The following is a 24,882-nucleotide window of genomic DNA, read 5'->3' on the forward strand; positions in this document are numbered from 1 at the left end:
ACAATAGCAGGCAAATGGTTCCTAGCTTTAAATGTCTAAAAAATCTATACATATGGTATATACACAAATATATAAAATTATACAACTACACAAATTATACATAGTTTGAAGAGGAGAAAAACTAGGCAAAAGAAGTAGACAGGTGATTCACAGAAGAAATACAAATGTCACATTACCATTCTCATCAGTTTTAATAAGAAATGCAAATTAAAGGAATATGCTCATTTCTGCCTGTCAAATTAGAAACTAGTTTTTGAATTTAAATTGTATTACCATGTTGGAGAGGATTTGGATAAATGAACATTCTTACACATTACCAGTACAGTAGAAGCAGGGACAACCTATTGGGAGGGCAAATTTATAAATTAAAAAAAAAAAAAAGTGTATACATCTGGGACTTCTAAGTAAAGAATCCTGTAAATAAATCCTTATGAAGATCAGAACATTTTTATAATAGTGAAAAATTAGCGATGAGTTAAACCCTAGTGCATCTAAACAATAACATGCTACCAAGCCATTATGAGTGTTTTCAGAGACTAATGGCTTGGTATAATGTTCCTGATAAAAAGAACAGGATACAAAGTACTACAATCCCCATTTTATAAATTATCTATATGGTTGACACTCAGTTAGCACAAGCCAATCCACAAGAGGGGCTGGAAATGTCAAATGCTCATTTTCCTAATCTTTGCAGTTCGGGACAGCCATATTACACTGGTCCATGACACATAAGCAGGCATCTTCTGGGGGTTGTGGGTGGTGGAGAGCTGTATAGGAAAGTGGATGCTTTCCTTATAAAAGGGCCAGGTGATGCTGACCTTCCTTCAATGGAAATACAGTAGAGCTGCAGCAACCATTCTGCACCCAAGAGGGAGCAGCCAGGAGAGTTACAGAGATACCAACGTGGACACTGTTGAGTTGCTGGATGATGCTAGCAACTGCCTGTTTCTAGATTTTTTTTTTTTTTTTTTGGAGACGGAGTCTCGCTCTGTCGCCCGGGCTGGAGTGTAGTGGTGTGATCTTGGCTCACTACAACCTCTGCCTCCTAGGTTCAAGCAATTCTCTCGTCTCAGCCTCCCAAGTAGCTGGGATTACAGGCACCTACCACCACCCCCGGCTAATTTGTGTATTTTTAGTAAAGATGGGGTTTCACCATGTTGTACAGGCTGGTCTTGAACTCCTGACCTCAGGTGATCTGCCCGTCTTGGCCTCCCAAAGTGCTGGGATTACAGGCATGAGCCACCATGCCCAGCCTAGATTTCCTTTTAAGTGAAAAAAAAAAGAAATCTGGTTTTTTAGGCCATTATGGCTGATTTTTCTCTTACATGCATCTGAACACAATCCTAACTGATACAGTATATATACTTAGTAAAAGCTTCAGAATATTAATAATTATTTTTGAGTGGTCAAATTATGGTTGATTTTTATTTTGCTCTTTGTAGTTAGTTTAAAATTTTAGTAATAATGTATATTTAGAAAAATTTAAAACTCAAATATCAAACATATAGCATGGTATAACTTTTTCAGAGATCTATACATCCATTCAGTATGATATGGTCTGGAGCTAAGTCCAAAGATCAAAAGGCAGCCGCAGCCTGGCTCTCTGATAGCTAGTCATAACCTGAGCTATTGGCCTAAGTCACTTTCCTTATATGGGAAACAAAACAGGGGTTCTTGAACATTTTGGAGTGTGTGCTCCAGACCCTGTGACAATCTGGTAAGCCAGTGGACTCAGAACAATGTTTTTAATCACACAAAATACACAAGTTTACAAAGAAACCAATTATACTGAATTTGTTTATTACAATATTAAGGCACTAATTTGTGAACTAATGTATATGCTTCTTTATTAACGTATTTGATAATAAAGATCTAGTAGGACTAATAAACATCTTAATTTTCAGGTAGTGATGAGCATAAACATTTGAGATGTCAGAAACAACTGAACTGTGATATGAAAGTATCTGTGATTTCCATTGGTGAGAAGGTCTAAAACTACTGTGGTCTGCTGGCCTACATTCATAGTGGAAGGAAATGATAAATTTCAATTAGAGGTCAGTGAAAATCCATGGAAGTTCACGGACCCCCTGAATTCTATGGAGACTCTGGGGTCTGTGTACCCCAGGTTAATACCTTTCCACTAGATAATCGTCTAACTCTCAGAGTCTGAGTCCCTCAAAAATTAGTATCTTTCACTTAAATTTCAATATTATCTACTCCGTGAATGTTAACAGATTGGTTTTCATAGTTATTTTTGAAGGAAAATGATCCAGGTGATTAATATGCATGTTTCTTTGATGAGGATCATTCTTTACACTTAATACAGCTAGAAAGCAAGTAAAAGAGAATTTTTTTAATATTAGAAAAAATGAAAATACATATTCACTGAATCATTTGAAAATATACACCTTTTTAAACATCCAAATAGCAAGACAAACGATGCACTCCACCTCCTCCCGATTTGGGCTTGGGGGACAGAGAATGGCTGCACAGCTCCATCAGACGCATATTGATAAATCCATTAGAGCCTGACTCCTTAGCAATGTCTTCCTGCTAATGAGGCTTCTGCCTCTCTACGGTCCTTGTTTCATGTTTTACTCATAGTACAAACCTTTCTTAAACATTTGTATTCTTTCCAGTAGATGTCACCTACTAAGAGATGCTCTCAAACACCTCCCCAACATACACACATAAAAGATGAGAAGAGTATGATCATTAGCTTAAATCTTGCCTTTATCGTTGTTCCAAACAACAGACAATCCATGCGTCTTACAATCTTCAACCAGTCCTTGCTACCAACGAGCGAAAACCCTTCCTGAAACAAAATAATTAGGCAAAAATTAGCAACAGAAGCAAAAATATGAAGAATAGCTATGGCTGCAGCTACTTCCTGTTAGAAAGTTGTATATTTATTTATTGTGTAACTCAAACATAGTAGCAATGACTCAATACAACCAGTTGCCAAAGATGACCCTTATACTAAGTCCTCAATGTCCTGGTGCTTTTCCTGCATGAGGAACATAAAAACAACTTTTTTTCTTAACCTTTTTATGTTGAAAATCAATACAATACTAAAGAGAGTTAAGTGTCCATAGTCATATTTCATATAAAATGCCTCTAGAATTTGCCAAAATATTATTTTATATCCCCCCAAATCAAGGGTTCCATTATACTGATTTATTAACTTATCTGGCACATCTCTAACTCCATAGTAAGAATTCTCTTCACAAGAATCTTATTTTCAGATTCCTAGGAATGGAAAATTTAAAGCATTTTGCTTTTGGATACTGAATGTTTACTTCATTTCCATCTGAAAAAACAAAAAAAGACAAAGAGGGCAGTAGAGGGCACACAAGTCTCAAATGAGAGACAACAGTTAGATCCATAAAGTGAAAAGATAAACTTTATCTACCATTTACTAATGAAGTCAGTGGAATGAACTATCTGATGATTATGGCAGCTCTTAAGCGCCAATTATGTTGTCAGTGCTTTTCCTCAGTTAAGCAACCCACTGAGTTAGAATATGTTTAGAATACAGTAAAACCAATCCAGGAGATTAACTTACAACACGCAAAAACTGCATGCAAACTGCCAGTCTACCCTTAAATGTTAGTCCACCATAGCTAGGGAAGGCTGCTGGAGTAATCTGAGAAATCCCCAACTCTTAAAAAACAGAAGAAAATGTAGTCCCTTGTTCATTTGAACCCTCACAAAATCCCTGTGCTTAAATCTCAGTATGGTGAAAGTTGCAACTTTCACAGAAATTTACAACCTGGGAGACAGTGAGGGTTACTTCTTTGATGCTTTAATTAAAAAATAATAATAATACTAAAAATTAAAAAATTAGCCGGGTGTGGTGGCAGGTGCCTGTAGTCCGAGCTACTCGGGAGGCTGAGGCAGGAGAATGGTGTGAACCCAGGAGGCAGAGGTTGCAGTGAGCCGAGACTGCGCCACTGCACTCCAACCTGGGCGACAGAGCGAGACTCCACCTCAAAAAAAAAAAGTCAGTTCTGAAATGCTAATTCTAAGTATTTTATCAGTAGCAGGTTTTTTTTTTTTTTTTTTTCCCAAATGGAAAAGGAAGTTAGGCAAACCATTTATGATTTCTTAAAACCTCCTCAGAATTAGCAAAAAGAAATGTTGATTATTACATCCAAAAATACAGTTAATTGTAGTTTCGAGTGGCAATATATGAGGAAACTGGTACTCACACACATTGCTGGTGGGAGTGCAAATTGGTACCGTGCTTATGGAGGGCAATTTGGCAATATCAAAATTACAAATGCATTTACATTTGGACCCAGCAATCCCAATGCTGGGAATTCATTTTACAGATCAACCTGCACATGTATGAAGTGATGCATGGAGAAGGGTAAGCATTTCTGCTTTTTTTTTTTTTTTTCTAACAGAAGATTGGAACAACTCAAATATGCATCAAAGGTGGATTGGTTAAGTAAATTGTGGTACTCTATACAATGGAATACTATACAGGTGTAAAAAGTAGTAAATGTTATATATCAGCACTGTCCAGAAGAAACAGAATTTGAGCTACATATGTAATTTGAAGTTTTCTAGTATCACTTTAAAAAAAGAGAAATAGGCAGAATTGGTTTTAATATTTATTTAACCAATTATATCAAAAAACATTGAACAAAATGATGACTAGATTGTAAACAATGTAAAACATTAATGAGACAGTTTGCATTTTTTTGTACTGTCTTTGAAATCCAGTGTGTGTTTTACACTTATACCACGTCTCAATTTGGATATTGGATTTTCAATGGTTAAAGTGAAATGTAGTCCTACTAAAACAAGAAAGTTGAGATTAATAGGAAGATATTTTTCACTTTCATTTTTTAAACCTAAATTTAAATTAAATAAAATTTAAAATTCCATTTTTAGTTGCACCTGCCACATTTCAAGTGCTCCACAGCCACATATGACTCCTACTGACCTTCTTGGACAGTGCAGCTTTATATAAAGTGAACTCTAACACATATTGTTAGGTAAAAAAGCAAGCTACATAACAATGTCCATCACATGTTACTTTTTTTTTTAATAAGACAGAACAATGTATATTCTTTACATAAAGAACTGGAGGACTAATACACAAGAGGCTAATAACAATTTGCAGGGAGTGAAGGTGAACAGTGCAGATGGGGCAGGGGTGGGAATAAAAGCTTTCTCTATGCCTTTTTAACATCGCTCTGATTTTTGAGCTGTGTAAGCTTCTTATGCATGTATGTGAGAAAATTTGTGCAAACATTTGTGCTGGACAACATTATTGCTTAATGCTATGCTTAATGCTTATGTTATGCATAATGCTTAAATTTGTGCTGGACAACACTGTGCTTATAGTTAACAATACTGTACTGAACACTTCAGATGGGGGTACATTTCATGTTGCATGTTTTTTACCACAATTTTTAAAAGGCATGAAACAGCATAGCCTGTCTGGGAACCTGCAAGGAGACCACTGTCACTGGAGTTGATGGGGGATACCCACTACAATATGGCATGAACTCAAGGAAGATGCAGAAGCAGGACCTGAGAAGGGGTGTGCCCTTCCTCCTCAGCAGCAACTCTTAGTTGAGCCGCTTTATGGCTCTTCATCAATTTGTTCAAACCATTTTGCCCTGGAGTTTCCTACATCTCTTCTCTCTGCCTCTTCCCTCTAATTTTTTTGCCTAATTAACCTCTGATCATTGTTCACTTCTTGCTTAATCTCAACTAGGTGACCCTGTTGTACTTTCCCTTAACAATCCACTTTCTCTCATAGCATTTATCATTCTGTGTGTTTGTAGTGATTTCCTTAATGTCTATTTTTTCACTAGACTATAAGCCCCATGAGGGAAGGGGCTGTTTGTTTTGCTCACTAATGAATATACAGCACCTATTACAGTGCTCAACACTAGAAGGTGCTTCAGTAAGTTTATTGAGTGAATAAATGAAACTCTTTATTAAAATTAAAAGACTGTCTACTGGGTACTATGCTCACTACCTGGGTGATGGGATCATTTGTATCCCAAACCTCAGCATCACACCATATACTCAGGTAACGGACCTGCACATGTACCCCTGAATCTAAAATGAAAGTTGAAATTATTTTTAAAAATTAGTTAGACTATTTCATACCAGAACCAGTATCATTTCTTGGGAGCAGTGATGACCACAAATCAATTACCTATCCAATGATATAGAACATCTTACTTTTATTTGACTTATGCTATTCTTGTTCAAAATTCAGAAAGAGTTCTTTTCTCCTAATGCTGAGATTTAGTAAAGAAGCCTGTGTGTCTAACCACTTGCCATACATAAATTTCAATAACTGATCTGCCTTGCTGTGAAAACCCACCTATTTGAATCTCTTTAAGGCTTATCCATCTAGAAAATTCAGTTTAGCTCAACTGATAGTTTCTCTGTAGCTTTTCCTGACTTTCTCACAATTAAGTGACCTGCTCTGTGTTCTCATAGCATCCTGTGCTTACTGCCATTAAACACGCTGTTAACATCACTGAGCTCCTACCACAGCTGGCCACCGTGCTAGGGGTTAAAATATAAGACAGAATCTGTCCAAGAGGAGGGGGAAGTGTGTCAAAATCACCCAGGGAGCTTCTGCTACTGGAGCTTTGGATACTGTTCCCCCACCAGGTCAAGAATCACTGCCAAAGGAAGTTACTGTTAACTGATGAGTCTGTCATAATCCAGGAAAGTGCTGAGGTAGAAAAATTGAGGTTCAGAATTGATAGCACTGGGTAGGATGGGCAAGAGTGAAGAACTCTAGGAAATGCTAATTTACCATCAGAAAAAAGAACAAGAGCCAATACCAAGAATGAATGTCCAGGACAGAGTAATGTGGAAGCTAAGACGGGTGAGAGTTTCCAGCAGAGAAACTTGTCAACTGTGTCAGGTGATGCACAGGGATGGAGTAGAAATAAGGGCTGTCAAATCTGCATGGAATCCAGCAGCAGGAGATGCTGTGCCCTGCAATGGTTGGCTGTTGCTTCTACCCTGTCTTCTTTTTGTAGCCCCTACACCTCACTGCAAACTTCATGAGATCAAAAACTGGGGTACATTCATCTTTGTGCCCAGCATGTCTGTTGAATGAAAGAGGGCCAATTTCCGGCACATGGTTGACACCCCCATTTCCTCCTATCACACTTTGACCCATCCCTTAATTTTCCCAGTTCTGGCACAGCCTCCCTGAGGGGCAGTGGCCAGAATGCCACGTGATACCAAGGTGGGGCGCCACACTACACTTCATATAAAGAGAATCTCAAGCTTTGGTTTTCAGGCATTATAAGTTATGAAGCGCATTTCTAAATTGTGGTCATCCATGCTCTCCGTGGCCCCGTTATCATACATAATGAAGACTTGCCATAGAGATAAAAATGAAGCCATCAAGGGAAGGGAGGAAAGTACCTAAGAAAATGGATGTAGAGATAAGATGTACACAATTGGAAGTCCAGAGATGGTGGGAAAAACTAGCTGTGCCCTTAACCCTACTGAGTCTGTTTCCCTTGCTGTTGACTCTGCCATTGAGCTAGTTCCGTTAGTACCTCAGGCACCCCTCAGTTCTGACTTCACCTACCAGTTTGGGCAAGGAAGTCAGGAGAATATCATGGGGTGTCACTGGCATTTTGCTAGGTAAATTAGCTTTAAAATCTTCCCGTTATGATTTTGTAAATGCTTTGAAGAAAACAGCATTTTATTTTTATGAAAATGACAATTATAAATGTTCACACCTGCTATAAAAACCCTGATTCAGAGGAAAACAGCATAGGAGAATAAGGTTACAAAAATAACTTGATGACTATCCACCTTGTCCCCAAGCCCAGAACACCAAAAGGTCTTCTTGATGAATGTGATAAGGTGTTTTGGTGCCAGGTGATTTATTTAAAAATTAGACCCTGGCTTAAGCTTCAGGGTTGTATTTCTGACTCACTATCCTGGAGCTCAGTTTGTGAGGATCAAATTACACTGAAAACAGAAAAAAAAAAAAATCCATGATAAGAGAATTGCTACAGATATGAAGGCAACAATGTGAAGAGGGAAAACAAAGCAAAAGATTGGGCTTTCTAAAATTACTTTTTCTTTTTTCTGGAGACAGGGTTTTGCTCTGTTGCCAAGGATGGAGTGCAGTGGTGTGATGATAGCTCACTGCAGCCTTGATCTCCTGGGCTCAAGCAATCCTCCCACCTCAGCCTCCTGAATAGCTGGGACCACCGGCATGCACCACCATGCCCAGCTAATTTTAAAATTTCTTGTAGAGATAGGGTCTCACTATGTTGTACAGGCTGATCTCAAGCAATCTTCCAGCTTGGGCCTCCCAAAGTGATGGGATTATAGGCTTAAGCCACTACACCCAGGCAAAAATTAAACTTTCAATAATCATAACCAGTTGTTAGGTTATTAAACTAATAATTAAGGTATTAAGCTAACAAAAGGGAATAATAAGATAGATAGAAATAATTTGTAGCTGATTAGATTTTGGTCTTAGATTTGAATATGGACATTTTTGCAATATTCAGAAACATACAATATTGTGCTTGGAGAAGAAATACCTGCCTTACTTCTAAGTACCTATTCCACACTTAAACAGTATCATGTCTCAGACTGAGACAGCTCAAACTAAGATGCCCTTTCTATAACTTACTTTATTTTGGAGTTATATTTTTCCTGATTTATAAAAGCTATATAACCAGTTTGGTTTCATGCTGAACTATAGGCTATTTGGAAGGAGTAAAGTAAATAAAAATAAATAATGTCAAAAAAAAGGATGACTGTGTTTTAGAATTTTTATCATCTAGAAATCATGGTATGCCATGAAAAGTCACTATTTTTGTTCCAGAAGTATGTACCAGATTATGTGCTATGTCCTATAACTGACACTACAGATCAAAGTCAAATGGTCCCTGCCCTCAAGGAGCTGGGAGTCCAGGGGAAATTAAACAAATAACCACCCAATAATAATTAATTTGGTTAAGTTCCTTGATTCTACAGAAGCACAGAAAAGAGGCATTCGATTACTAGGCCCAGAGGAAATGGTCTTTGAACTGATTTTTTAAACTTATTTCTAAGTTTTCAAACATTCAAAGCTAGAGAAAATAGTAAAACAGTATGATGAGCCATCACACTACGCACCCATCTTTCAGTCACAATTTTTCATAACATGGCCAATCTTATTTTACTTACATCCACACTCAATAACTCCCATCTCCCTGGATTATTCTAAAGCAAATCCAAGTATCTAAATATATTTCAGAATCTATCTCTAAAAAGCTAAGGAACGGCTGGGCGTGGTGGCTCATGCCTGTAATCCCAGCATTTTGGGAGGCCGAGGTGGGTGGATCACGAGGTCAGGAGATAGAGACCATCCTGGCTAATATGGTGAAACCCCGTCTCTACTAAAAATACAAAAAGGAAAAAAAAAAAAAAAATTAGCCGGGCGGGGTGGCGGGCTCCTGCAGTCCCAGCTGCTGGGAGGCTGAGGCAGGAGAATGGCATGAATCCGGGAGGCGGAGCTTGCAGTGAGCCAAGATCGTGCCACTGTACTCCAGCCTGGGAGACAGAGGGAGACTCTGTCTCAAAAAAATAAAAATAAAACAAAAATAAAAATAAATAAAAAAAATTAAAAGCTAAGGAAGGACCTCTTAAAATATAATCACAAAATCATCACACCTTTAAAAATTAACAATTCCGGCCGGGCGCGGTGGCTCAAGCCTGTAATCCCAGCACTTTGGGAGGCCGAGACGGGTGGATCACGAGGTCAGGAGATCGAGACCATCCTGGCTAATACGGTGAAACCCCGTCTCTACTAAAAAATACAAAAAACTAGCCGGGCGCGGTGGCGGGCGCCTGTAGTCCCAGCTACTCGGGAGGCTGAGGCAGGAGAATGGCGGGAACCCGGGAGGCGGAGCTTGCAGTGAGCTGAGATCTGGCCACTGCACTCCAGCCTGGGCGACAGAGCGAGACTCCGTCTCAAAAAAAAAAAAAAATAAATAAATAAAAATTAACAATTCCTTAATATCATCAAGTATCTTTGTTGCTGTTCACATTTTCCTGATGATCTTGGTTTTTTAAACATTGTGTTTTGAATAGGGATCCAAATAAGGTCCACATATTGTGATACTTGATTGTCTCTTAAGTCTTACTGATTTTTCCTTTTCTTAGAATTGTTTTATTAAAGAAGCTGGGTCATTAGTCCTCTAGATTAGGGATTGACAATTTTTTGTTGTTGTTGTTAAGGACCAGTGGGTAAATATTTTGGCATTTTAGATTGTATAGACTCCTGCGCCTACTCAACTCTGCCCTTGCAGCATGAAAGCAGCCACAGACAATACATAAACAAATGAGCATGGCTGTGTTCCAACAAAAGTTTTTTATGAATGCTGCAATTGGAACTTCATAGAAATTTCATATCTCACAAAATATTCTTCTGAATGTTTTCAACCATTTAAAAACGTAAAAACTATTCTTGGCTCAAAAGTCATACAAAAACAGGCAATGGGCCACATATGTCTCATGCATTGTGTGCTAAACCGTCCTAAAGTCCCCTCACTAAATTGTGTTTTTGTATCTCCATGGTGTGTTTTAATATGTAACTCTGTCTTATAATTCTCAAAAAGTGGTACATCAAGAAGCTTGCAGATTCAGGCTGGATTTTTTTTTTTCCTCAGATTTTATAAGATTACTTCCTAAGTGACAGGTATGTGATTCCGTAGTAGGTACATAATGGTTTTTTATTCTTCTTTTTGTGATATTAGCAGCCATTGATATCACTGCCTAGACTCATTAATTCATCTGGGGTTGCAAAATGGTGATTTTTAAATTTTTTCATTCATTCTTTATGAGATGCAATACATCTCAAAAAAGGAATTTTGCCTTATCAACTATTTTGTTATACTAGGTAAAAATAGGAAAGGTGGGATAAATGCTCACCTCATTTCTTATATTTGCCAGCTTTCAAAATAATGAGGTGGTTCTCTAGTATCCTCCAAAGATTACGATAAGGGGTTTTTTAAATGTCATTTGAAACCTATAAATTTAAATATAATTGCTGTTTCAATCCTTTGCAGTTATTGATCCTTACATTACCTCTCTTTAGCTATGGGGACCTTTTCAAGTTGGCTCTGTCCTTTTGATATAGCTTTAGTAATCTCAGGGTATCAGAAGCTGAACTGCCTTCCTTTTTTTTCTTTTTTTCCTGTGTAGATAACGACATCACACAGGTCTTCAAGCTGTCAGTGATTTAGCTCCATCCACTCATATTTGGAAGGTCACAGGAATGCCTAGTCATCTAGTTTTAGTTGTAGATGCTATCCATGGGTCTTTGGTTTTGTAGCCCTGTTTGACCTGTCTATTTTTATGGGGAGATGTGAGAAAATTCAAAAGCTATGATGTCATTTCTGATCAACAAGGAATAAGAGGGCCAAAATTTATACTCCTATTATAAACAACTAGAAAACTAGACAAAACTATTGGAAGCAACTATTTGCAGACAGTAGAAAATAGACAGTACAGAACTGTGATATCTGATAAAAGGGAGACAAATAAAGTGAGCCCTATCATCACCCAGGCTTTCTTCCTAAAATTAATTTCCAGACTTTGGCTCAGAGAATGGAAATCCAAACAGAGCCTGTAATCCCAATGAGTTGAGAAGAAAGAGACAGAGGTCAGGTAGGCCAGGTGCTGCAGTTTTCTGGGCAGGGTACTCAAGAGAGGAAGACAATACAGAGGAAGAGCTTTAGAAACCTGCATATGCGTTCCTTGAATCTCTGACTGAATAGCTATCTGTACATACGCAGAATGAAATACCGTAAGACTGAGCAAGAACAACTTCTGGAAAAATAAGAACCACAGGAAGTGTAAGTCAAACAATCCTAGAATTCCACAGGTCTGGGAATGTTTAAGTTACAACTAGCTAGAGTAGAGAGACTTCATTGAATTCAGTAGAAAACATACATGAGGGCCAGATGCAGTGGCTTACACCTATAGTCCCAGTACTTTGGAAGCCCAAGATGGGAGGATTGCTTGAGGCCAAGGGTTCATGACTAGCCTGGGCAACATAATGAGACTCTATCTCTATTTAAAAAAAAAAAAAAATGCATCAGGAGTATTGCTAAATCAGCTTTAGAGTAAAGACTACTCTAGATCTACCTTAAAAGATATTAAAAATAAGCTTCAAAAGGGTTAAACTGATTATTAGTAACCTAACTACTTGCTTGAAATAAATTCTGTACTCTTTAAAGGAATACAACAAAAGTGAGCACTCAGCAATGTACAAGTCACAATATCTGACATCTGATCAAGAAGTACTAGATATATGAAAAACCAGCAACAACGACTAGTAGCCTTGAGAAAAATGAGTCAACAGAAACAAACTCAGAAGTTTAAGAGATGATAAAATTAGCAGAAAAGGGTGTTTAAGAAGCTATTTCATGAATATACTCTACATGACAACAGTAGCACATTTGTCCAGGGGACAAATGGAAGTACACTATTGTTAAGTTTCCTACATTACACAGGAAGTGGCATATTTGAAGACAGACTGTGCTAAGTTAAAGACATATATTGTAAACCCTACAACAGCCATGGTGGGTGGTGACAAAGGAGGAGTAGCTAATAAACCAACTGTGAAAATGAAATGGAATCCTAAAAAACACTGAATTAACCCAAAAGTAAGGAAAAGAGGGAAAAAGAAACAAACAAACAAAAAAATAGATGTGATAAACAGAAAACGAGATGGCAGATTTAAACTTACACAGAAAATCACATTAAATGCAAATGGTCTAAACACTAAAAAGAGGTTGTCAGGATAGATTTTAAAAGCAAGATCAGACGATATTCTATCTAGAAGAAATTCATTTTGAATGTAAAGAAACAGATAAAACAAAAAGATATAAAAAAGTATGGCATTTAAACTCTAATCATAAGAAAACTGGAATCTCAGACAAACATATGTCAGGTCAAGGATCGTTACCAGAGATAAAAAGGAACATCTCATTAGGATAAAGGGTTAAATTCATCAAGAAAACGTAATAATCCTGAATGTGCATGTACCCAATAACAGCTATTCAAAATACATGAAGCAAAAACTGACATAATTAAAAGAAGAAATAAACCTACAATTAGAATTGGAAACCTCAAAACTCCTTTTTCAGTAATGGACAGAACTTGTAGACTGAATAACATTAGGAATATGGAACACTTAACACAATCAACCAAATTAATCTGACATTCATAGAATACCTATCATCAGCAGCAGAATATACATTCTTTTCAAATGCACATAAAACATTCAAAAAGATATACCATATGCATACCTTGCATAAAGACTGAAATAATATAGAGTAGGTTTTTAAAAGAAGAATGAAATACTATAGAGTAGGCTTTCTGGTCGTAACAGAATTAAATTAGAAAAAAATTACATAAAGATAACTGGAAAATCTCCAAATATTTACAAATTAAATAACACAATGTTAAATTACCCATGGGTAAAAAAAAAAAACACAAAATAAAACATATTTTAAACAATGAAAATGAAAATACAACATAGAAAAAAATTGGGACATATAGTGAAAATAGTACTCACAGGGAAGCTTATAATTTTAAATACTTAGAAAAAAATCAATAATATAAGCTTCCACTGTATGAAGTTAGAAAATAACAAACTAAACCAGAAATAAGTAGAAGGAAATAAATATAGAGCTTAGGCAAATGAAACAGAAAACAAAATTTAATGAAACAAAAATACAGACCTTTGAAAAAATAACAATCTCTATCTAGACTGATCAAGAATAAAAAGTGAGAAGACACAAATTCACAACAAGAATAAAAGAGAAGATGGCACAACAGATCCCATAGGCACTAAAAAGATAGTAAGAATAGTACAACTTGGCTGGGTGCAGTGGCTCATGTCTGTAATCCCTGCACTTTAGGAGGCCGAGGCAGGGGGATTACCTGAGGTCCTGAGTTCGAGACCATCTGGTCAACATGATGAAATCCCATCTCTACTAAAAATACAAAAAATTAGCTGGGTGTGGTGATGCGTGCCTGTAATCCCAGCTATTCAGCAGGTTGAAACAGGAGAATTGCTTGAACCCAGGAGGTGAAGGTTGCAGTGAGCTGAGATTGCACCACCGCACTTCCAGCCTGGGCAACAAGAGCAAAATTCCGACTCAAAAAAGAAAAAAAAACAAAAAACCAAATAGTAACTTTATGCAAATACATTTTATAACTTAGATGAAGTAGAAAACTGTTTTGAATGACACAAAATACCAAAAGTGAATCCAAAAGAAATACATTATCTATTTAAAAATTGTAATGTGTAGTTTAAAACCTTCCAACAAAGAAAACTCCAGATTCAAATGGGTTTCACTGGTGAATTCTATCAAACATTTAAGGAAGAAATCATGCAATCCTATACTAAAACCAAAGACATAAAAAAAAAAGTTACAGATCAGTATTCCTAGATGCCAAAAGTCCTTAACAAATATTAAAAACCAAATCCAGCAATATGTGAAGAACATAATGTATCATAACCAAGTAGAATTTATGCCAGGAATGGAAAGTTGGTTTAATGTTTAAAAATCAATTAATTCATCATACTAATGGACTAAAATAGAAACATCATGATCATCTTAATAGATGAGGAAAAGCCTTTCACAAAATTCAACATCCACTCATGGTTTTTTAAAAATCTCAACTAACTGGGAATAGGAGACTTTCTCAACCTGCTAAAGAACTCCTATGAAAAATCTACATCTAATATCACACTTACTAGCAAAAGACTGAATGCTTTCCCTCTAACAATAGGACCAAGTAAAGAAGTCAAATCTCACCTCTTGTATTCAACACTGTAGTCAGTATAATGAGCCAAGAAAAAGAAAAGGCATACAGATTAGAGATAAACATGTACAACTATCTTTATATTCACAGAGGCATTATGGTGTACTTGGGAAAGTCTTATGAAGTGTACGAAAGGGCTAGTAGAACTAGTAAGTGAATTTAGCAGTCACAGAATACAAGGTCAATATACAAAAACCAATTGTATTTTTACATACTAGCAAAGAAAAACTGGAGATCAAAGTTTTTTTAAAGCTGTTTATGGTAGCATAGAAAAATACAAAACACTTAAAAACGAATTTACCAAAATATATGTAACGTTTGAACACTGAAAACTATAAAACCCTATTGAGATAAATTAAATTAGAACTAAACAAGTGGAGGAACAGACCATTGCTATGAACTGAACGGTGTTCCCCAAAAAATTCATTTGCTGAAGTCCTAAACCGCACTGTGATGGTATGTGGAGATGAGAGTCTTTGGGAGTAATCAGATTTACATGAGGTCATGAGGATGGGGCCCTACAAGAAAAGACACCAGAGAGTTTGCTTCCTCTCTCTCTCTTTACCATGTTAGGACACAGTAAGAAGGCAGCCTTCTGCAAGCCAGGAGGAGAGCCCTTACCAGGGAACCAGATTGGCCTGCACCTTCTTCCTGGACTTTCCAGAACCATGAAAAACAAATTCCTGTTGTTTAAGCCTCCAAGCCTATGGCATTTTGCTATGGCAGCACAAGCTAAGAGAACCATGTCCATAGATTAGATTATGATATTGTTAAGATGTCAGTTGTTCCCAAATTGATACACAGATTAAATGAAATCCCAGTTAAAATCTTGCATAAATTTGTAGAAATTAACAAACTGACTTAAAAATTCATATGGAAATGCAAAGAACATAGAATAGCCAAAATAAGCCTGAAAAAGGATAAAGATGGGGGAGTTACACCATCAATTTCAACACAATTATAAAATTAGGGTACTCAAGACAGTATGGTTTTGACATAATAGACATATAGATACGTGGGATAGAATAAAATCCAAAAATAGACGCTTACATACAAGGGGACTTAAAGATCATGGAAAAATTAAAAGATAAAAAATATAAACTTTGCTCAATATAAGTTTCATCAAATTCAAGATATTTTTATAAGCAACAATACCAGCTATTTAGTCCATCCCTAAAGAACTGAGGACCCTGGGAAACTGAGCATGTCAATGCCATCTCTTTAACATTATGGGTACCCTTTACAGATTTTTAAATTAGGAAACAAAATGAGGTCAGAAGGAGCCAAACCAGGACTGTAAGGTGAATGCCTAGTGATTTCTCATCAAAACTCTCACAAAATTGCCCTCATTTGATGAAAACAATGAACAAGAGTGCTGTAGTAGTGAAGGACTCTCTGGTAAAGCTTTCCTCAAGTTTTTCTATATTGGCTAATTTTCTCAAAACACACTCATAATGAGCAGATGTTATCATTCTTTGGAGAAAGTCAACAAGCAAAATGCCTTGAGCATCCCAAAAAACTATTGCCATGACCTTTGCACTTGACTGATCTGCATTTGCTCTGACTGGACCACTTCCACCTCTTTCTAGCCACTGCTTTGATTGTGCTTTGTCTTTAGGATCATACTGGTAAAGCCATGTTTCATCTCCTGTTGCAGTTCTTTGAATAAATGCTTTGGGATCTAGATCCCACTTGTTAAAAATTTCCATTGAAAGCTCTGCTCTTGGGCCAGGCCCAGTGGCTCATGCCTGTATTCCCAGAACTTTGGAAGGCTGGGGCAGGTGGATCAATTGAAGCCAGGAGTTCAAGACCAGTCTGGCCAACATGGCAAAAACCCATTTCTATCAAAAATACAAAGATTAGCCTAGCATGGTGGCGTGCCTGTAGTCCCAGCTACTCAGGAGGCTGAGGCACAAGAATTACTTCAAACCAGGAGGCCAAGATCACGCTACTGCACACCAGCCTGGGCAACAGAGTGAGGCTGTCTCCAAAAAAAAAAAAAAAAAAAAAAAAAGGAAAGGAAAAAGAAAGCTCTGTTCTTGCCTGCAGTTCATCTGGACATAACAGTTTTGGTATTCATCAAGGTAAAGTTTGTTCAACTTTAATTTTTCAGTGAAAATTCTGTAAGCTGAACCAACTGATATATCTATGATGCTGGCTGTTGTTTGTACTGTTAATCATTGATCCTCTTCAACTAGGGCAAGAACAAGATTCATTTTCTCCTTGCAAACTGATGTGGATGGTCTGCCACTAGGCGCTTTATCTTCAACATTGTCTCATCCTTTCTTAAAATGAGTTATCCATTTGTAAACTGCCAATTTCTTTGGGAACATTTTCCCCATAAACTTTTCATAAAACAGCATTGATTTAACTCTTCTTCCATCCAAGCTTCACCATAAATGTGATGTTTGTTCTTTCTTCAATTTTAGCAAAATCCATGTTGCTCTAATAGGGGTCGCTTTCAAACTGATGTCTCCTCTTTCTTAGTGCCTCAAACTAGAGCCTGTTCAGACATGTTATAACAAGTTAGTAGATGTTTATTTTGGTGCAAAAAAACCCGAAATCCTTGGGGCCGAGCGCGGTGGCTCACGCCTGTAATCCCAGCATTTTGGGAGGCCGATGCGGGTAGATCACGAGGTCAGGAGATCGAGATCATCCTGGCTAACATGGTGAAACCTCGTCTCTACTAAAAATACAAAAAAATTAGCCGGGCGTGGTGGCGGGCGCCTATAGTCCCAGCTACTTGGGAGGCTGAGGCAGGAGAATGGGGTGAACCCCGGAGGCGGAGCTTGCAGTGAGCCGTGATTGCGCCACTGTACTCCAGCCTGGGCGACAGAGTGAGACTCCGCCTCAAAAAAAAAAAAAAAAAAAAGAAAAGAAAAAGAAAGTTCACAATACACACTTTCTATGAACTTTTTGAAGACCCCTTGTACAAGGTCAACTGATTTCAATAAAAGTGCCACAAAAATTCAATGAAGGAAGTACAATCTCTTCAAAAAATGGTGCTGGGACAATCAAATTATCCATAGTTGGGGAGGAGGGGACCTCGACCCTTACCTCACATTAAACACAAAGATTAACTGAAAATAAATCATAGACCTAAATGTACTCGCTGAAACTATAAAATTTCTAAAATAAAACATAGGAGAGAATCTTTGCCACCCTGGGGTAGAAAGAGGACACAAAAAGTATGAACCATAAAAGAAACATTTCATAAATCAGACATCATAAAATTTAAAGTATCAGCTCTTCCAAAGGCAATGTTAAGAAAATGAAAAAGGAAGCCACAGATTAAGAAAAAATACTCACAACATATATATGTTAAAGCAAACTAAATATGGCCTCAGAAGGATTCCATACTTCTATATTTGTGTCCTTGTGGATGAACTGTAACCTAGCTTAATAGGCAGACAAAACTGAAAACCTAACTTAGTAGTATGCACCTGTAACAATAGCTAAGTCTTGGCCGATCCCAGAGGCCAGACTTAAACGGTTCATTCACTGCTGAATATTCAAACTGTGTTCAAGTAAGGCACAGGCTGAGCTGTAACCAATCCAGCTGTTCTGCACCTCATTTCTCTCTTCTTTTTTGGTCTATAAATCTTCTTCCATCATGTGACTGTGCTGGAGTCTCTGAATCTACTGTGATTCTAGGGGCTGCCTGATTCACGAATCATTCATTGCTCAATTAAACTCCTTTAAATTTAATTTGGCTGAAGTTTTTCTTTTATCACATATCTGATGAAGGACTTGAATTCAGAATATATAAATATATATATAACATATATATATAAATATATATAAAATCTCTAATAGACAACTCAATAGGCAAAATATTTCAACAGACACTTCACAAAGGAAGATAATACTAATGGCCAATAAACACATTAAAAAATACTCAACATAACTCATCAGAGGAACATCAATTAAAATCATGAGATACCAACAACACCCAGCAGAATGGCTAAAATTAAAGAGACTGACAATAGCAATTGTTGCCGAGGATATGAAGCAAACAGAACATTCATGCATTGCTGATTGGTGTGTACAATGGTACAACCACTTTGGAAAACAGTCTGGTGGTTTCTTACATAGTTAAGAACATACCTACAATAATACTGAGCAATTTAACTCTTACGTACTTACTTAGGGAAAATGAAAATATGTCCACACAAAACTTGAATACTAGTATTTATAACAGTTTTATTCTTAATAAATAAAAACCAGAAGCAACTCTAATGTCCATGAATATGTATTGAATAAAGAATTTGTGGTATATCCATATAGTGGTACACAACTCAGCAATTAGAGAAAATGAATTACAGATACAAGCAACAATATGGGTGAATCTCAAAAACATACTGAGTGAAAAAAGCCAGACAAAAAAGTTAATACAGTTTAGATTATATGAAACCTCACAAAATATAATCTACACTAACATAAAGCAGATAGATCAATGTAGGGAATATTTACAGAGAAGGAGCACCCTTTTAAGGGTAATACAAATATTCTACATATTGATTGTGGTGGTGGTAGTTACCCAGATGCCTTTCGTTGCATGTAAATTATATCTCAATAAAAATGGAAAAATGGGGAGGAAAGACTATGCTGGCAACATCTTCCAAGAATCTTAAACTGACTTGAAGGACAAGTGTAAGTTACTGAGTAAAGAAGCATGTGAAAGCAGAGAGGCAAGAAATAACATGCCATGGCTCAGGAAGTGCAAACCATTCCATATATGGCAGAAGGAGTGTGTGTATACATGACAGTGAAGGAAGAGGAGGCTGGAGGGACAGGCAGATTCTTTGAAAAAGGCCTTTTCCACTAAGCTAAAAATTCGTATCAGATGATCAAAATGATCATCTAATTTTTCTACTTCCTGTCAATGTGGTGAAATACATTGATTTTTAAATATTAAACTACCCTAGCATACTTTAAATAAACCCACTTCATTGTAATGTACTGTCCATTTTATGTGTTCAATTTGAGTTAGGAACTATTCCCTTTTTCTATTATCTACAAGAATCCAAAAGAATTAAACATCTGAAAGAATTCACCAGACAAGTTACATGGGCCTACGATTTTCTTTGTGGAAAGGTTTTAAATAACAGAAACAGTTTCCTTTATATACATTTTACTACTTAGATTTTCTATTCTTTCTTCTGTTAGCTTTGGTAAGTTGTATTTTTCAAGAAATTTGTGCATTTCATCCAATTAAATACATGATATAAAGATGTTAAAAACATCTTCTTTTAATGTTTGTAGGCTCTACAGGGATATCCCCCTTTTCATTCCTATGTATATCTATATAGAGATGTAATATCTCTATTTCAAGAAACTAGTCCTTGTAAGGGTTCATCAATTTTACTTATCTTTCCATAGTACCAATTTTGGGCTTTCTGGATTTTTTGTTATACATTCACTTATTCTGTTCTTTATTTCTTTCTTCTTTTGTTATACATTCACTTATTTCTGTTCTTTATTTCTTCTCTTCTATTTTCCTTAGGTTTGATTTACTGTTCTTTTTCAATCTGTTTGAGATAGAAGTTTAAATCCTTGATTTTTACTCTTACGTCTTTTCTCACATGCTTGTACAACTACAGAATTTCCTCAAGCACAGCTCAGGCCAACAATTATTCAATTTTGTATGTATACTATGTGTACTTGAAAATAATGTTAATTCTGTCATTTTAGGTACAGTGTTCAGTATGTCAGTTATTGTTTTGTTTTGTTTCATCTTCTATATCTTTACCGATTTTTCTCTGCTCTTCTATTTGCTATTGAGAGGGGTATGTTGAAGTCTCTCATCAGAATTGTGGATTTGTCTGTTTCTTAATATTTTTTATATGCTAAAATAAAGTTTAACCCAGTCATTACCTCTGCTAAGACTTTCTTTATGCTCTGGCCCATCCTGAAAGAGATACTAATCCTCTATGTCCCTATAACATCTTGTGCACAACCTTTGTAACAGCACTTCCCACCCTGTCTTGTGAATCGTATCTGCCTAGTCTGTGAGATTCCTGAGAGCAAAGTTTATGTCACAAACCTCTGTATCTCAAGAATGACATTCAATAGGCATGTCTGTGTGATGAACTAATGAAAAAATGAAGAACAGCAATCCCATCTATGGCACAAGAAAGTATGGGTTAATTTCTTATAAACAAATATAATGAATTGCAAACTCCTAGAAAGATTTAAAAATACTCTTTTAAAAGATAGTTACTGATAACACTAATGGACTATTTAAGAGAGAACCAGGAAAAAGAAGGTTAATCATACAAATCTATTAATACCACTGCAAAGTACAACCACCACATAGTTCAGAGGCATATCCAGGGCAAAATGGGGCAGGGAGGTTTGTGATGGGGTGCTAGGTACATCTTCTAACAAATTCAACCCCCGAAATCCCCTTGCCTTTGGATATGTGCACCAATCCTTATTAAGAAATACAATAGGCCAGGCGCAGTGGCTCACGCCTATAATCCCAGCACTTTGGGAGGCCAAGGTGGGTGGATCACGAGGTCAGGAGTTCAAGACCAGCCTGGCCAACATGGTGAAACCCCATCTCTACTAAAAACACAAAAATTAGCCAGGCGTGGTGGCACGCACCTGTAATCCCAGCTACTCAGGAGGCTGAGGCAGAGAACTGCTTAAACCCGGGAGGTGGAGTTTGCAGTGAGCCAAGATCGCACCACTGCACTCCCCTAGGCAACAGAGATTGTCTCAAAACAAAAAAAAAAAAAAAGAAATACATTAAGTTAGTCTGTAAGGACCATCTATTTAATTTGTTGAATCAGTCAATGTGTCATAATTTTTTTTAAATTGTGGTAAGATACACATATAAAACTATCTTAACCATGTTTAACTGTACAGTTCAGTGATATTACGTATACAGTCAGTGTTGTACAACAGATCTCCAGAACTTTTTCATCTTGCAAAAAAACCTAATATTCGATACCCATTAAATAACAACTGTCCATTTCTCCTTTCCCCCAGCCCCTAGTAATGACTGTTCTACTGTTTCTATGAGTTTCACTACTTTAGATATCTCCTATAAGAGGAATCATACAGTATTTGTCTTTTTGAGACTGGCTTATTTCACTTAGCATAATGTCCTCAAGGTTCATCATGTAGCATGACAGGACAGCCCTCCTTTGGAGATAAGGATAAATAATATTCCATTATATGTAAATACCATGTTTTATTTACTCATTCACCCACTGATGGACACTTGGGTTGCTTCTACCTTTTGCCTACTGTGAATAATTTGCTATGAATGTGAGTGTACAAATATCTCTTTGAGACCCTGCTTTCCTTCTTTTGGATATAGATGCAGAAGTGGGATTATTGGATCAGATGGTAATTCTATTTTTAATTATTTGAGGAACTTCCATAGTGTTTTTCAGAGAGGTTGCACCATTTTACAATCCCATCAACAGTGTATAAGGGTTCCAGTTTCTTTATATCCTTGCCAACTGTCTTAGTCCATTCTAGCTGCTATAACAAAAATGTCATACACTGGTGGTTTATGAATAGTGGAAATTTATTGCTCGCAGCGCTGAAGGCTGAGAAGTCCAAGATCAAGGTGCTGGCAGATTCAGTGTCTGATGAGGGCTTGCTCTCTGGTTGAAAGATGACATTTTCTCATTGTGTCCTCACATGGTGGAAGGGGCTAGCTAGCTCTCTGGGGTCTCTTTTATAAGGACATCAATCCCATTCATGAAGACCACGTCCTCAAGACCTAATCACCTCTTAAGGGTGCTTAATACTATGTAATGCTTATAATACTATTCCATTGAAGATTAGGTTTCAACATATGAATTTCAGGGGGACACAAACATTCAGACCATAGCACCAACACTTGTTACTTTCAGTTTTGTTTGTTCGTTGTTGTTGTTTTACAGCAGCCACCCTAATGGGTGTGAGGTGGTAATTCATTGTGGTTTTGATTTGCATTTCTCTAATGGTTACCGATGCTGAACATTTTTCATGGGCTTGTTTTGGCCTCAATGTGTCTTTAAGATTAGTTAGGATTCAGCTCCACAAACCAGTAGCAGCACATGCAGCAAAAATAATTACAACCTTTCCTTAGTCTTAAAAATCAGACCCAGCAGCTCTTTCAAAGTTATAACAACAAATACATCCATTCATCCTTTAGGCCAAAAGATTACCTATGAAGTATATTGCACAAGCAGTTATTCAAATATATTGGGCCAAAGGCTTCTTTTTACAGCTAAAATAGCTGTCTGTTGTTTTTGTATCCCCAGCATGCATTCTTCATTTTCCTTTGGGAGATCACCCCTCCCCCTATTCAGAGCCCATGCGATTCAGACAAGGCTACTTCTCACCTGGCCCACCTCCGGGGTGAGCAGGTGATTCAGGCCTGGGCTGTCAGCATATCTAATTGCTTCTGGCCAAAGTAATTACATTATGAAAAAGGATGTGATTTAAATTAGTAAAATTTAAGTAAATTCCGGGACTTCTGCTAGAACTAAGAAGGAAGAGCTTTCTTTCCATTAGGATTATTTATTGTTAAGGATCAGAAAAGCCTGACATGGCCAGGGACCACCAGAGATCCTTCCAGAGGAAAACAGAGCTGAGACAGAGGCAGAGACAGGGAGAGACACAGCTAACAATATTGGGTAAGCCCCTGGATTCAATTGTGCTGGAGGCCACTCCTATCCTGGATATTTCAATTCCATGAAGGAATAAGTTATTTATTTTGTTTAAAAGAACCTGAGTTGGGTTTCTGTTATTTGCAACCCAAAGAGTTTAATACCCAGCTTAAGAAGTATAATAGCAAACAATTCATTTAACTGCTCAATTATCCAAATTTCCCTATCTAATTGCCATGCCATTTAAAAAACTCCACATCTCTTCATTTAACATAGCAATTAACAAATTAGTTTTTTATCTTAATGTTATATCAACGTCAGCAATATTCAACATAGTTAACCACTGCTTCCTTTGTGAAACACTTTTGTCTTGGCTTTTATAATCACACACTCTCCTAGTTTTCCTCCTACCCGTGGCAGTTCCTTCTTCATCTATTTTGATCTTATTTTCTTCAACCTCCTCTTTCCCTTGTTCATTCTTTTACCCTCCCCCAGGCTATGGTCACCAGATCCACAGTTACAATTGCTATTTAAATATCTATGATTCCCAAATCATATCTCTAGCACAGCCTTCTGTGACCTTGAAAGAACCAGAAGGGCTAATTGTTAAATAGTAAATGAGGACAAGTGGAACTGACATCCCTGCTACAGTGTCTCAAAAACACCTCCAATTCAAACTGTCTGACACCAGAGCAGTAGCCATCACACATGCCTGCTGCCAGGCCTGGCTTTTCTCTAAAGTCCCTAACTTCAGTAAATGAGGCTATCTTCAGTTGAGTTGCATAAGCCAGAAACTTCAAAGTTTTCCTTCACTTCTCTTTCCCCCTAACTCTCACTTCTAAAACACCACTAGTCCAATTGGTTTTTGCTCTTAAATAGCTTTTAAATAAATCTATTCCATCGTAGTCCAAGCTGTCATCTTTATTTACTAAAACAGCTTCCTAAGTAGGCTTCATGTATCTTCTTGCCCACTCTTCCTCTTCTCCACAAAAACTGTGAGAGATACCTCAAAAAATTTTTTTTCTTTGTTTGAGAGATACCTTTTTTATATAAAAACATAACTGGCTCTGTCACTCCCTTGCTTAGAATTCTTCAATAGCTTTCTATTTCTTTCAGGCTAAAAACTAAATCTTTTATATGACCTATAAAGAAGGGGGAAGGGGGAAGCATATAAACACTTGCATACTTAATTGCTAAATAAAAGACTTGAAGATCATAAACTGCCAAGAAATCATAAAGACAATCCAGGACCTGAAACCTCTTAAGACAGAGGTCTACGGACACAGAACAAGCCTGTGTCCTAGTGAGGTTCTCTCAACTCCCTCCTCACCTTCCCCAACATGTATTTTGGGAAGAATGAAATCGATGGAGTGGTTTTACAAAATACTCCAACTTTGGAGCATATAAAAATCCTTTA

The 24,882-nt window shown here is 37.0% G+C and overlaps 1 protein-coding gene across 3 annotated transcripts in view; it reads right to left on the bottom strand.

Annotated features, from left to right (window-relative positions):
• Positions 1–24,882, bottom strand: part of REC114 (REC114 meiotic recombination protein) — a 119,606-nt gene that overhangs the window by 17,227 nt on the left and 77,497 nt on the right. For all 3 annotated transcript variants that reach the window (XM_003901164.4, XM_021940699.2, XM_021940698.2), the window contains one exon: positions 2,732–2,815. In XM_003901164.4, the coding sequence (XP_003901213.2) occupies positions 2,732–2,815 (84 nt within the window). The remainder of the gene's footprint in view (positions 1–2,731; positions 2,816–24,882) is intronic.

The sequence above is a fragment of the Papio anubis genome, chromosome 7, assembly GCF_008728515.1.
Source record: "Papio anubis isolate 15944 chromosome 7, Panubis1.0, whole genome shotgun sequence".
Lineage (NCBI taxonomy): Eukaryota > Metazoa > Chordata > Mammalia > Primates > Cercopithecidae > Papio > Papio anubis.